This window comes from Xyrauchen texanus, chromosome 20 (assembly GCF_025860055.1).
Source record: "Xyrauchen texanus isolate HMW12.3.18 chromosome 20, RBS_HiC_50CHRs, whole genome shotgun sequence".
NCBI lineage: Eukaryota > Metazoa > Chordata > Actinopteri > Cypriniformes > Catostomidae > Xyrauchen > Xyrauchen texanus.
The window spans coordinates 35,076,455-35,092,868 of record NC_068295.1 but is presented as its reverse complement, the minus strand read 5'-3'; the positions used below and the strand labels follow the sequence as shown (position 1 = coordinate 35,092,868).

General features: G+C 35.6%; 1 protein-coding gene across 1 annotated transcript in view; it reads left to right on the top strand.

Moving 5' to 3' along the window:
- Positions 1-201: 201 nt before the first annotated feature.
- LOC127660703 (extracellular tyrosine-protein kinase PKDCC-like) overlaps positions 202-16,414 on the top strand; it is a 57,726-nt gene continuing 41,513 nt past the window's right edge. The window contains exon 1 of the mRNA XM_052151079.1: positions 202-1,226. Within this exon, the coding sequence (XP_052007039.1) occupies positions 477-1,226 (750 nt within the window). The 5' untranslated portion in view covers positions 202-476. The remainder of the gene's footprint in view (positions 1,227-16,414) is intronic.

Genomic DNA, 16,414 nt, shown 5'->3' with positions numbered 1-16,414 from the left:
ATATACCTTGGGTAATGTAGTTCAAGACGTGGATTTCAGTCCACATACCAAACACGCAAGAAGATATGTCTGAACTACAGCTTTTTCATGGCAGCAGGCCCAGTGATCTGTCAGTCAAAGTGACGTCAGTCTCGTTCCAGTGCGCTGAGGTTCAGTAGGGGTGTGCGCTCGAGACTCCCGTTAACTGGGCGCACACGCAAAGAGCAAAGAGGCAAGTGTCACCATGATCAGCTTATATGGGGTGGATCTTAAATCTGCGAGACTGCATTAATCATAACTGCAAGATGAAGACGTGAACATACGCATTATCCTTCCCTTGCGCAGCATCATAATAGACTTCCCTCGCGATCTTGAAGCCTTCACGCTGCACAATACTACACCAGCGCGCGGCCAGACTTCCTACAGCTGCCAGGCTGGTAGGCGGAGGCTGGAAGGGGGAACACATCTATTTTCTGCTAATAATAATAACCAACAAAATGAAGCGGAGAAAGATGATGGTAGCGGCAGGCTTCTGTCTCTCGTTTTTAATGGGGACGCTGATGAATCTATTGTTCATTCCGGGATTCGAGCACCACGGTGAGAGGGTTCATCGCTACCACTACGAACAACAGCAGCAGCAGCCCGACGCGGACGCTTCTGCCCGGCTTATCGTCGACGTCCCGCCACCCGCTGAAGCACAGTACGATTCCACAGCGGCCGTCGGGAGACTAACGGAGCTGCAGCTGCAGATACGCGAGAGATTAGATGAGGTTCTGCGGTATCGCCAGAGACGGGCGCACTGGCTCGGCACCGGAGACGCCGCACGACCGCTGGAGCGCAGGCGACTCATGGACATGGAGCAACGCAACTACTGGGAATCATATAAAGCAATTGAGAAAAACAATAATTATGAACACGCCAGCCATCGATCTCAACCGACTTCCGCTGCATCCACAGCAACAAAATCAGACCGGGAGTTTACGCGTGAACCGATGCTCGGCTGCAGCAGCATTGACAACGTTACCAACGTTCAGTATTTGGGCTCAGGATACACAAAGGCGGTGTATAAGGCGGCATTGAACAGCAGCTTCTCCGTCGCATTAAAATCGGTAGACTTCGGGGGTCACGATATGGAGAATTGTGTGAAGAAATACGCGTCTTCACGGGACTGTTACAAACTCGCATCCTTCAAAATTGTCAAAGAAATGACGCTGATGGAGAGACTGCAGCACCCAAATATTCTCAAGGTAATTTTGACTATATTTTTGCAGATAGGTCTAATTAAATGCGCTTTATATAGCCTACTTAAAAAGTGCCAATGGAAGGTGGTTCTAGATTAACACAAAAACACATCTAGATCAAATTGGGCAAAATTTAAATAACGGCCACACATTGCATTATTTATATATATAATGCAATGTGTGGCTGTATATTATATATATATATATATATATATATATATATATATATATATATATATATATATATATATATATAGTGTATTTACTTACATTGTTACTTAGTAACATTAATAAATAACATTCAATTAATCTGGAATAATTATGATGAGATACTTACAATGGGCTATACAATACGCTTTAGTTGTGCAATTAATTAAAGTGACATGTAATAGGCTATGTCAGTTAGGAATGTATGACATAGGATGGCAATTAATGGGTTCATTAAAAGCGACTTATCGCAATAGGTTATCTAAAGAGGGGGAAAAATCCCCAAGTAGCTAAATCAACACCCAAGTTAATGGATGCCGATCAGCACAGAGACGCATTTTCTAATCTAAACGTGTCGCATCACCGCTTGTTTAATGACTAGGTGAGATCTCATGGTGACAACGTTTACGCATGGAGTATAAAGATCAACACAAAGCCAATGGTGTTTGTTTTAGTACTTAATATACACGCAATCATTGAATTAGCCCGTGCAATCAATAATGACGCGAAAAGTGGAATTGGCGCATTGTCCGCGTAAATGCAATTTTTTTTGGTAAAGTGTAGCCTATTAATGTCCCTCAGTTTCAGAAAGGCTCTGTTTTGGCGTGTGTGCCATTTATTTGACATGAGCGGTTCATTTTTGAAGTCGTAATCAGCTCTTGTAAACAAAAGGGAACGCGTCTGTGAAATTCTCTGAACACCCCTCGTTTATCTTATGCTCATGTCTTCAGGCAATTCCGTGATCCAACCTCGGAAAAATACAAATGTTAACACGTTTAGAAATTAGTTGAACTAATGAGAGTTAAAATGAGATATTATTCCTAGTATCCAAAATTGTATTGATTTAACAAACATGATATTTATTTGGCCTTTAGTTCAACGCGTATTCCACAATTTTTAATATAGCCATAGAGTTTATTTAATTTCACAACGGGGTAGCATACAGACATGCTTAAACAAAAGCTGTAACCGTTGAGGTCCTATTGAAGGGTTTAGTAGATGTAGATTGGGACCTGATTTAATGTCCAATGCTCACAGCAGGGGACCAACGGTGCGGGGCCCCAATTAATGAACTCATACAAAAGACAATGTTTATGGGAAAATAACGTCATAGTTCACTTCTTATACGAAGCCACAATGCTCTAAAGCTATCGCAAACACCTGTCATAAAACGTCATCAGGTCTTTTGAGGTTTATATTTATAATCATGTTTATACAGATATATATTCTCACAAATAAACAATGTTTTGTTGTTGTTGTAAAAAAGACGACCTTCTGATTTTGAAAAAACATTGTTTTTAATGTCATAAAACATTGTAAAATGTACAAGTAACATTATATTATTGTAGCCTATTTATTGCCAAGCCAAATTAAATGTGGACACAGGTTAGTCTTGAATTTGTATTTCTCTTAAAAGCCTACAATTTGCTGTTTTGATTTAACCATCAGATACCCAAGCAGAGAGGTTGATAATATATATATATATAATTTATTTTATTTTTTTTTATTTTTTTTCCCACCTTGATCTGATGATCTTGATTTTTAAGCATATTTTGTTTTGGAGTAGATTATGTGTGATTTTCGAGTACAATGGCATGGGATTTTGCTTTGAGAGAATGCTTTGCTATTGTGTGAATTTTGCAAGTGGTGACTTTTTTTTTCCCTCCCACCAAATCTGTTGTAGTAAAACAGTTCAGAGTGTCAGCTACTGTTATAGGTTTTACCATTATTAATAAAAATATAAATAAAAAAATAAAATAGGTACAATTCTGCTACATGCCTCTCAGGGTTAAATGTGTTGATTTTAATAAGCACACTTAACTAATATGGAAAATATTTAACATTTTACAAGGAGCATATTTGCACCCATTGCAAAGTCATGATAAACTTATTATTTAAGAGAATAAATATAATTTATGTAGGCATACATTCTTCTCCTATTTATCACATTCTCCAATTTTAATTCCATTAGAAAATAATCATCTTTTCATTAAGAAAATGTAAATTATGCAGTAAATATTTTGACAAAAAAAAAAACATTAATTCTCTAATAAATGATATGCAGGCTGAGACTGTGACTGAAGAGGGATGCAATGCATATATGTTAATACACATAAAATCCACATTCTTATAATGCTTACTTGAAATTCATGAAAAAGTAGAATTTCATTCTACTTCTTTCGTATTGATTCATTTATTTTTAATTTATTTATGCTATTTATTTACCCCATTTCTGCTTGTGTGTGTGTGTATGTGTGTGAGTGTATATATATATATATATATATATATATATATATATATATATATATATATACACCTCTCTGCTAAAAAGTACTTTGTCCAGATACAGCTGGCATAATTTGACAGATTTAGGCATTCACTACAGGGTACAAATAGAAATGTCTTTAAGACTCTTAAGTTCTCAATGGATACACAATTGTTAGTTGTGTTTAGACACACTCATTTCCCATTTTCCCATTATCTGCACTGCATTTCAGATCTTTTATTGCTATTAATCTGTGTGAGGTTTCAGGTAGTTATAGGAATCAAAAGTTGACTTGAATATGTGTGTCTGCTCCAATGTGTGCCTCATTCTGTAGTAATAGTGCCACGTCTAACTTTAAATGTACAGTACCACTGCCAAGACCCTCAGCGCAGGCATTTGGTTGTGATTAGGCCCCAGTGCTTAAAACTTAAATAAATCTGCAAAATTACTCAAATAATACCTCTCTCTATAAACCATCAGTGAAAAGCAAATGATGAAACACACGCACAGATTTTCTCCACATGCAAGTGTTAATAAACAGACTGTGCAGTCTGACATTTATTCCTTTGGTTAAATCTTCATCCTCACACCTGACCAATCAGGCCCAGACGTGTTGCTTTTTGTTTGCTTTGGCAGCCGCCACATCAGACAAAAATTCGTGGCTCTTATTTTATAAGTTGCGAGGTCAGAGGTGAGAAGATATGATACGTTGGACTGATTAGCACCAGGCTGGGGTTCACAGAGAGTGCACGCAGAATAGATCTACACAGGTCTGCCTGCCGGTCGCCTGAAAAAGGGAGGTCAGACTGCAGGGAAATTTCTACTCAGCTTTCCAGGGTAAAGGGAGATGAAGTCTTTAACTAACACGTCTGTCAAGCATATCCCGTCTTCCTCTTACAAGCGAGGGCAACACCTGTTATATAAACAGGCATGATTGGTGGTGGTGGAGCTGGATCTGTGTAGATAGTGAGAGTGGCCTTAAACATGTACAAATGCATCTTAGGCAGGGCCTTTGCCATGTCAGCACTGGTGCAGACAGGATTAATTTGAGGACTTCATAGAGTGCGATACCACAGGCTACTTCTTAAAAAGTGTGTAGTGACCACTGAAAATCTCTGTTGTGTGTTTGTATCTGTATTTGAGTGAAAAAGAAATAGTTTACCCAAAAATTACAAACTGTTTATTTACTCAACCCCCATTTTTTCCCCTGTGCAACACAAAAAGAGATGAATGTGAATGGTGATTTATGCTGCCAAGGTCCAAAAACAACATTAAAAAAGTACAAAGTAAATTTTGTCAATTTTCTGAGCTTGGCATAAATCACTATCCATTTGCATTTTGTGGAAAAGATCGGCTAGGACATTCTGCCTAACATTTCTATTGTGCTTCTTGGACAAATTAAAACAAGGTTGGAATGAAATTAACTTGAAAAAACCTGAAATTTTCTGTGAACTATTCCTGTAAGTTTCTCCTGGTTCTTAAGAGTGCTTGTATAAGGAAAGGCATTTCAGATGGTGTGTCAGAGAATCTGCAACACAGCTCGGGGGCCTGATTAGGGTGGTCTTGCACTGGGATTATGTTTACATTAGCATGTCAATCTGTTAACTTCTCAGATCCTCAGTGAAGTCCCAAAATACACACACACTGAGGGGTAATCAGTAACCTGCTAATGTGGGCATGTAACATGTGAAGGCTGGGTGTCATGGACACAGAGGCCTCAAGGATCATTTCTAAAATGTGTGAGAGAGAGAGAGAGAGAGAGAGAGAGAGGGGCAGAGTGCAGATTTGTAAATTTAAGTGCTAGACACAGTTAAACACAGTTAAACCTATTAGATTGTTAAAACGTGATGTGCGTGAGATACTACTTTTTGGTGCACAGTACATATCACCAATAAACCAGAGATCCACAGCAATCATTGCATATCCACATTTCAAGGAATAGTTCATCCAAAATGAAAACTCTCATTATTTACTCACCATCTTGTGGTTTCAAACCTGTGTGATGTTTTTTTTTCTGTGGAAGACAAAAGGACAATTTCTAAATAATCATTATGCAGCTTTTTTCTGTACAACAACAATTTGTAGAGACCAAATCTTTCAAACTCCAAATTGGACAGAAAGCACAACAAAAGTCCAAGATTTCTGAAAGCCATACAATTGATTTGTTTGAGGGACTTCAGCCAATTATTCCCTTTCATTGTAACTTTACAATGTTGTTCTCCATTTGACATAATCAAGCTGCTGTGTTATGTTTGGTTATAACACCTGGAGGTGGGCAATATACTGATTAAAATGATATACCAGTATAAATGTGTCAGCTGGTGGAAATTTTGGAAGATTTGTTTCTATCGCTTTTATGCAATATGGGGTGCCACATGGTGCAGAATACATTTTCTTATCATAGGTTGCATAACAAATAATAGTAATATTATTTGTCATCCATTATTAGATACTTTTGCATTATTAAAAAAAAATGCAAAAAAATTAGTTCTTAAATCACTTTCCATAAAAAAATTGGGTAAAACTTTACAGTAAGGTTCCATTTGTTAACATTAGTTAACGACATTAGTTAGCATGAACTAACAATGAACAATGCTTTTAACTGTTAATCTTGGTTAACCCTTAAATGAATGGGAATTTCAACAAACACTGTTACATATTTGGGTCTTTAGAGACCAGGAACTTACTTTATATCTAAAGGATCTATAAAATGCTCAGTGTCAACTTTTCTAACATTTTCAAGAGAATTAGAAAATAATAGAATAAGATATATCTTGATATATTTTGGTGTTTTATTTTTCACATATCAAAGAGAAAAAGCAACACAACAGGACAAATCTAGAACAGGATTCATTACTTTCACATTGAAATTTCATGAGACGCAACTGGCTGTCAAAAACACACATTGAGCTATGCATAACACATTATCTACACATAAAATATATATAAGTATTTTCTCAGATTTTAAATGTAGTTGGTGCTCTTAAGCATTTAAGCTCTCACAGATGTGCTCATCCATAGACATTCAGTCTAATTTTCAGTTCACACACCACCCCATTGTTTCATTGAGTGTCTTGTCCTCTGAGTGGACTAGAAGCTCAATCTAGGTGTCATTAGAAAGCTGAGATCCTCCCCTTTACGATTATTTACATTTTAACATTTTATCATCAATAGTCGATTACATATTTGTTTAATGATTTGATTAGCACGTTTTTCCTGGATAGCATAGTTTGTTCAGGACATCTAAGATATAACATTGGATTATTCCGCCAAGCAAGCTCACAGACAAGTAAAAATGGTAAATATTTTAGAAAGCTGCCTAAGTTAAGAGCAGATATAATGTTTTTGAAAGCTTGGGGCTTACAGCAGTAGTGACCGACACATAAAAGAGACATTTGTAATTGATGATTACAGAAATCACATGTCACTTTGTGATCCTTTTGAAAATCTTGGTATTAGGGTAACAAAAACTGTACAGTCACATTCCTGAGAATGAGAGTTTTCATTTTTTATATGACTTATCCATTTTATCCAAGTGCTATGTGAAGGATTTTTATATTCATATAAATATGTCCACCCAGTTATGGTGTTGATTTGCAACGTGAATGTTTTCAGGCCTTATTTTGTTATTTTATGTAACATAAATCCAAAACCATTATATATATTTTTTCTTTTGCTTTTTTTTGTGTGTGAGATATCTGAAAGACCCGAATTATGTGTTGAAGGGATAATGCTAATTTTAACATATAGTAATTCATTTTAAAATCAAAAGTTGTATATGTAAACATTAGTCAATGCACAGTGAATTAACAGTTAACACTTATTAACTAACTGTGACGAGGAGGAGGGCAGGGCCGAGCCATTAGTGTGCACAGCCGGCCCCCAATCGGGCTAATGAGCCAAGGAGAGGGATAAGTCCAAGGCGGATATGGCAGTTCGAGAGAGATAGAGAGAGAGACACACGCAGCTCCTCCTTGCCCATGTTAACCATGTTACACTAACATTTACAAAGATAAATAAATGCTGTAAAAAATTTATATTATTCATTGTTAGTTTATGATACCTAATGCATTAACTGATGTTAGAAACCTTATTGTAAAGTGTTGCCAAAAATAGTTTGTTGGGATATAAATTGTTATCACCAAAAAAATCCAGGAATATCATGATACAAAATGTTGCTTATATCTCACACCCCTAGTTACAACACATGCAAAAATGCTGTTTTGGTGTCAATGACCATTTATGGATCTGAACTTTTAAATTGCGAATGAGATTTCAGAGCTTTAGCAGAGCAGAAGGTTTTTAGTGAATGATGACTTAATTATATGGCATCTTTTATTAGAGAGAACAGTAGAAACAGAATAGATAAATGTCACAAACCAAATTTGAACTCACACCACCCGCATGAGAATGAGTAATTGTCAGAGCACATACCACAATGCCACAGCTTTTTTTTTTTTTTTTTTGAGGAATGAAACCTAGGAGTATGATGGTGGAGAGTTGCTGACTATGAAAAAGATTGGAAATGCTGCATTAATGATTGTTCTGAAAAAGGATTAAAAACAGGAGGATTTTGGGAGGAAATGAGACGAGCTCTTCACAGGATTGGGATTAATTCCCTTGCAATTGCTCAGAACGCTCTGTCCTCAATCCTGCATCGCTCTGCTCTCTCTGTTTATTGTAGTAAGGAGAAACAGGTTGATGAGAAAATCAACTTATCTCTCACCATCATGAAATCTCACTCCTAAAAGGATCCATGTGATTTACAAAGTGCAGAATCAAGAGTTTCATGATACAGAAAATACCACACTAAACTGTGTAACAAACTGTACTCCCCTGTGTTGGGGAGAAATTAATTACAAATAGTGATGCTACAAATATAACAAAAGTATTTCTTCAAAATTGTGCAGCTTTCCCAGCAATGATGTACTTTTAACAACAAGTACAGTATGTAGTAGTGTAGTGTGACAAAACACTGCATTGCTTTTATTCATGACACATTGTTTATGTGCACATGCAATAATCACAATAATTTTTTTACTCTCACAAAGACAAAAAAAAAAATCTAATTTCTTATTTTCTCTCTTTTATGCAGAGATTCTAGTGAATTAAATAGTTTGGACAATTTATGTAAATTAACTGCTTTAAAACACGATTCACTGATTCTATGCATTTGTGGTCTAATGAAAAATGTAATTTAGTGCTGCTGTCTATAGTGTTTTTTATTAGGTCTAAACATTATAAAAAATCTATAATTTCTATATCTATCTATATCTATACTTTACATACATTTTAGTACTATTATTTAACCCTCAGATGGCCAAGCTGGCGGGTCAGAATATTAATAACTACAGTCTTGACCAACAATAGGTATTGGTTGAAAGCTTTCCAATGCATGCAGGCATTAAAACTGAATAAGCGCTTTGAAATTTGTAGACAAATCTGAAGTGTTTCGTATTGATAATTTATATCAATAATAATAATGCACTGTACATACAGTATTATTGCATTATTAACAGTACAAACATCAAACTCATTAAATAGCCATGTTGTTGGAAAGCTCTGAAAGATTAGAATACAACCACACTTTTTTTTTACTCACAGACAAAATTATAGCGAGTAATAAGTCTTTGACTTAAATAAGGCTTTGACATTTATGTTTCAGGTGAACAGGTGTTGTTTATGTGTAGGGGTGTACGGATCGATTGGCCACCAATCTAAATCGGACAATTTTCGTCTTAAATCCATGATCGGTGATCGACCGATTGTGCCTAGATTCAGGGCCGATCTTTTTTGCAGCACGTATACACTGCTACACTAATGAATGAGTGCTTGCTCAGCCCTTGAATCATACAGTGTGGTCTCTGGAGTATGTTGTTGTATATGAGTATATGAGTTGTTGGCAATTCTAAGCATTCACGAATTTAAACTTTCAGACTTGCTGTTATTTAGATGAATATGCTGGTTTGTTTTAAAACGTGTAAGAATAACACATGCATGACTATTAAGCTGCCCAGTTTCTAGAGCCAATGCAGTAATTATTCTGACTCGCTGCACAGGGAGCACGGAGAGGATAAAGAGATTGCAAACGGGCATAAAAACGAATTAAACAACAATGAAACATTCAAATACAAATCTGAGTATACATGATGGAACGTGAGTCGGGACAATCAGATGGTGTGTGGAGCGATAGAGACTGTTTGAGCAATCATGAGTGCTATTAGCTTCTCCGCCTTCAACATGAGCACTTTCGGTGTCAATCAAACAAGCACACTCTCCAGGGGCTGTCAATATGTCATCAATCACTCATCTCAGCGCTATTCCCAAGTTAATTGAGGATCTCAATTTAAATCAGACTGATCTTGGTCGCAATGCCACTAATAACAGATATAACCTTTTAACCTTAAATAACGGCACTGCGTCTTCACGCATTTGCTTATAATTTGTGATGTGTATTGCAACAAAGTTGGTACACAAATCATAAATACTAATGATTCCTCACAGGATCAGTTTTTGTACTAGTAATAGACAACTTTCTTATTTCTGAATGTATCTCTGCTGTGTGTGATGCTCTCATGATTTGTACTGGTTGCCAATATGTCACAATGACAACATAACTATTCATAACTGTTTACAATACAAATAAATGTTAGCAATTCACAATTAATGTAATTTTACTATGTGGGGCATAAACATAACAGCAGACTATAACTCGCAAAAGTGTTTAAGGGTTTTTTTTTTAACTAAATCTCTATCAGTATCGGCCGATCTTAGTGTTAAAACAATCAATGATCTGTATCAGCCTCAAATTTCCTGATCTGTGCACCACGACTTATATATCATGTTTTTACTTATAACTTGATGAAAAATAAACAGAACATAAAAATATCACATACCATTACTTGGAGGATGTGGCTATCTTTTAGACGAGCCCTCACACAAGGTAATTGGATCCATAGATCATTAGATAATCCCAAATGACACAGACTCAATGATGAATCAAATGGCACAGAATTAAACTGATTCTGTGAAATCTCATTACTAAAATCATGTCTGCATGCTATGCAAACCTTTAGTCATTGTTGAGCTTGCATGTGTAATTAGTTCTTATGTACAATTAATATGTTTTATTTGTTTGGAGAGGCTTTTGGACACTTGGAGACATTTTTGGACACTATGATAAATTATGTTTGTAATGCTATAACTGAATGCTTTGTCATATCAACACGATTTTATTATCAGATACCGTTGTCATGATTGGGAACACAAAGAGCCCCCTTATTTACACCTAGAGAAATATAATGTCAAATCAGAAAAAAAAGAAGGAAATTGTTTGGTCATGTTTTTATTTATTTTTTTGGTGTGTGTGTGTGTTTCTTAGGCTGAGGGACTCAGAATGTAAATAATCTATATGGTTAAAACATTTGAAAAAATTTATTTACAACAATACCAAACACTTGAACCTCCTTGTTTTTGAGTCTTATGAGTCTTTAATTTGAGGTATGCAACCTGTAGTTTGTAGTTTTTATTGGGTATTACACTCATTTAGATTCATTAATTCAAATGCTATTCATGTTTTTGTTTCAGAAAAAAATATGGCTCTGATTAAATTATAAATTGTCATTGGATAGACATATTTAACAAGATTAAAACCTCCTCAAATAACTTCAGTCTAGCTACTTTTTGATAGTAACCTGTAGTGTAGTTACGCTACTACTTTTGATTAATAAAAAAATATTAGTTTTACTGTAGTTTAACTACTTTAAATGATGAGTAACTTGTAGCTTGAAAGCTCCAGTTTCAAAGGAGCTTTTAACAGTGCTGTTTAAACAGTTCAACGTAAAAACATTTTATTGGAATTATGTCATTGTTTTAGTTTGTTGGAATTTAGATTTGAGGTTTTAATAACGGCAGCCTTGAAAAATCCCCAACTCATCAGTATTAATAACGGCTGAGTCACATCAAACACAGCAGGCAAAGAAAGTGAAAACTTCTAAAGCCTTTGAACACATTGGCAGTAAGATTTAACAATTTCACATTTCTCTGTTTGGTTCATAATAAGTCTCAAATCTGTTTAATGTTCACTGATCAATTTTAAAGGTGAAGGAAAATGACTCAGAAGTTTTTCCTATGGCCTTCTGTCAGGAACTTTGATTAAAACAACGTGGTAAAGCTCATTCCCTTAACCGTCTACTCACTTTTTTACTTTTACTTTCCCTCTCAGATACACACACACACAATTTAATCTGATCCCAGCTATAATACTGGCTGTATGAACAGTGTTACTGAGCAGCTCTTGTTCCCGTGGACTTCCACTGCCCAATACTATTTCATCTTTGGGCAAACATGGCCGTCTCCATGACCGTTTTGATGCATTGCCAGTTTGTCCTCATTAAACTATCTTGGTAGGGTTGTGAGAGAGCGTGTGTTAGTGTGTTTGCACATTAATAACATTTAACTGAGAAATGCTTTTGTGAAGGTCTTTGAAATATGAGCACACTTGGCATTGGTGAGGAAATTTGAAGAAAAAGCACTGACTTAGATTAAAGTAGTTAGCACTTCACTCAAAACACCTTTCTTATTTAACTTTCTTTAAAATAATTTTCTCCTTGCTTTGAGTATCAAGGCAAATATTTTGGTTGGCAATTTAAATTAGGTGTCTTTATCTACTATGTACTAACATTAAAATACATACAATACAATGTAAATATTTTGTAACTATATGTTGTTCTGCAAAAATCTCACAAGATTCACATTTGTTTCTATTGAGGTTGAGGTATGGGTAGGTTTAGTAAAAGAGTTAAGGTTAGGAGTTAGGGTAGGGTTAGGTTTAGAGGTAAGGTTAAAAGAGTAACTACAGATGTAATTAAATGCAGGTACTTTAAATGTAATTACTTTTTAACATCACAAATGCACATAATCAGTATATTGTATCAAATGCTTAATTACATTATACTTCTTTATTCATACTTTTTATAAAATGTAGTATTTTGTACTAAGAAGAGGTCGATTTTCATTTTCATTTTAGAAATGAAATATTATAAATTCTGTTAAATGTTTTGACATTTAATTCAGATAATGATACCATAGTAGGGTCATTCTACGAAAATGGTGGCTTTCCTGTCCCGGCCTTAATCACCAGGAAAAACACTTAAAAGTGTCGGATAACGACACAAAATATCTGTTTTTTGTTTTAATTTAAGTGTTTTATTGTTAATAAAACATATGTAAGACATTTATATTGAAAAGCAATTTTTTTATATATTGTAGAATACGGTCAGTACTATGAAATTGGCTTGTCCCTCGGGTCAGGAGTCGTTGTTTAGTGACATATTTTGAGTTAAAAAATATATTTTTCTCCCCCTTTAAATGTCATAATACAAATGAAAGTAGTATAGTTATTTAGTGGACTACTTAAAAAACTAAAATATCAACTAAATATTATAAATAATTTACAAGGAATAGCTGTCCCTCAATTTCATGTCACTGGTGTTACAATTTATAAAAAACACCACTTTAAAAAAATGCAACATCCTTGCCAACTTCTTCCTGGGTCAAAGGTTCATTGGAGGCGGGGCTGTTTTGAAAAGCACATGGTGAGTGTTCACTCTCTCTTCATCTTTTAGCAATTTGATAAATAATTTGATAATTTCATGCGAGGACTTAAGATGCGTCACTGGTGTTCTACAGTTTATAGTAAGGGGAAAGGAAATTTGATTAAAATAATTGTTCAAATTGCATGATTAAGTGATTTATTTACAATTTAAGAAGTGTAGTTTGAGCTACTGTGGCCGCCATCTTAGATATCCCATCTTGTCTGCAGATTTGTCACTGGTGTTATCGTCACCGGTGTTACTGTTGCTGCTGGTAACACCAGTGACATGACGATAACACCAGTGACAATCAATAACACCACTAACATTTTTCTCAACATAAGATTTCATAAAAGCCTCAACAATTATATTAATAAAGACTTATTAGCATTTTATTACTGTTTCAATATTGTACAAACATAATGTGGCTTTCCTTTTGACAGATATGGCGAAATTAAGTGCTGCTGAAAAGCAAAAACTCTACAGACAGCGCAGGGACACTGACCCAGACCGCAGAGCAGCCTACCTTAAAAAGAAACAACAGACCTACTTAAAGGATCTAGAGAGTCAAAAAAGAAAGCGAGTGAAGGATCTCACAGAAAGGGGAAAAAGACAGGAGCAAAGGGAATGGCGGGTCAGACAGGCAAAACACAGAGAGAGATTGAGAGCAGGAAAGACAGTGTTGACCCCCCGATCCACTCCAGACAGTCAACCCAGTACTGCAAGGTCATTGACCACAGTATCTGGAAGTACTTGGAGGAGCACCTGAATGTGTAAAATGGACGCGACAATAACATGGCAAAGACAAACATATATTCCATACAAAATGTTCATATCAGCACTGTTGGAAAAACAGATTTAGTATGCGTTCAATGTTAGTGTTTCTAATGTTCTAGTGGATATGATTTATGTTTGTATGACAATGTTGTGTTATAAGACACATTTTAGTCAATATGGCTTCATCGTTCGGTCTTAATCTGACCAATAACCTTAATTTTATGAAATCTGAAATTATTTGTAATGTAAAATATTACTAATAAATTGATAAAAATTTGTTTGAAATAATCTTAAGTTATGTCATTGGTTTCACATTGCGTCACTGGTGTTACTGCATGGCATGTATTGGTGTTCTGGCATCAGAGTTGCCCAGTTTCTAGATTATGGTTTTTGTATCTCCCTAACTGTTGCTGCATTCATTAGTAAGCATTTTAAGGATATGATCCTTCAATTTTGATCACTCAACCTCAAATATTTCTAATGTTACAACAAAAAACACAATGGTAGAAATAAAAATGGTCACACAATAGAAGTTTACACATACCTGTTTAAAGTAAATTATTACTAATCAAGACAATTTCTTAATATTACATTAACCTTTTCTGTCTTTGATTATGTATGAAAATTAAATAGTCAAATTACATTCTGGAAAGCCTGAATTGTCATCTAAAATATAGGTAACACCAGTGACAAAAAGGCAGCACAAGCAATTTTTTATGTAATGTAGTAAAAATATCAAAATACATTAAGCTGTCATTTAAGTTGATTTATAATGTTAAGAGGTTAACTATTATCTGACTATAAGTTTTGGTATAAAAAAAAGAATTACATTTTTTAAATGACCCAGTACATGTCTGAAAAAAAAAACATGGTATTGCAGCAGTGAAAATGTCAAATTTCTTCAGGATTTTTCCAGGTGCTGATCAGAATAAGAGTCACCTTGCACCACAGAGCAGTTGGCTGCTCTTGCTCACCCATCCCTTAATGATCCCGTTTGCTCACTTTTTCCTAAAAACTGAGAAAAAGCTTCCAAGGGATCTTCTTGTAAAGCCCAAATTAACTCTGCAAAGCAAACAAATAAACACAAACTTCAGCCCAGCTTTTTAATACCAAGCTCTGTGCAAATATAGACAAGAAAAAAATTGAAGCTCTTTTGTTTTGGATTTCAAGAGCTTTGAATTGCAGTCAGACCTAAAAACTGGATTTCCTGACAAAAAACTCAAATCAGTGTTTCCAGAAAAGCTTAACTAGATAAATGTATATTCACTATAGAAATGTCCCTTACTTTTTTTATTTTTGTTTAAGTTTTTATTAATTTCCATGCCTTTTCAAGGCCTGTTAATCATACTTTCCATGTTTCCAGGTTTTCCATGAGAGCGGAAACACTGTAAAGTGTTTTGGCAGTTTTTGATGAACAAAATTATATTGATACATTTGAAGTCAGAAGTTTACATACACATAGGTTGAAGTCATTAAAATGTCCTGATTACTTTCATAACCTCCATTCCCTGATGGAGTGAACGAGACGTTGTGTTGATGTAGTGACAGTAGGGGTCGCCCTTGGGAGTCCCAAACCACACTGTTCTTTGAGAAAAGGCCAATGGGAATTGGCCAGTGGAATTTCCATGCTACTCCCCCGGACATACGGGTATAAAAGGAGCTGGCTCGCAACAACTCATTCAGGTTTTGTGCTGAGAAGCCGAGACAGGGTCCCGGCCATTTCTATTTCCAAGGGGAAGACACCACGGAGACCACAGCCTGCCCGAAAGGGGAGGCAATTTTGTGGAAATACAGTGCATCAGGAAAGTATTCACAGCGCTTCACTTTTTTCACATTTTGTTATGTTACAGCCTTATTCCAAAATGTATTAAATTCATTATTTTCCAAACAATACCCCATAATGACAACGTGAAAGACGTTTGTTTAAAATCTGCAAATTTATAAAAAATAAATAAATAAAAAAAATCACACGTACATATGTATTCACAGCCTTTGCCATTACACTCAAAATTGAGCTCAGGTGCATCCTGTTTACACTGATCTTCCTTAAGATGTTTCTACAACTTGATTGGACTCCACCTGTGGTAAATTCAGTTCATTGGACATGATTTGGAAAGGCACACACCTGTCTGTATAAGGTCCCACAGTTAACAGTGCATGTCAGAGCACAAACCAAGCCAATGAAGTCCAAGGAATTGTCTGTAGACCTCCGAGACAGGATTGTATCAAGGCACAGATATGGGGAAGGGTACAGAGACATTTCTGCAGCATTGAAGGTCCCAATGAGACAGTGGCCTCCATCATCCATAAATGGAAGAAGTTTGGAACCACCAGGACGCTTCCTAGAGCTG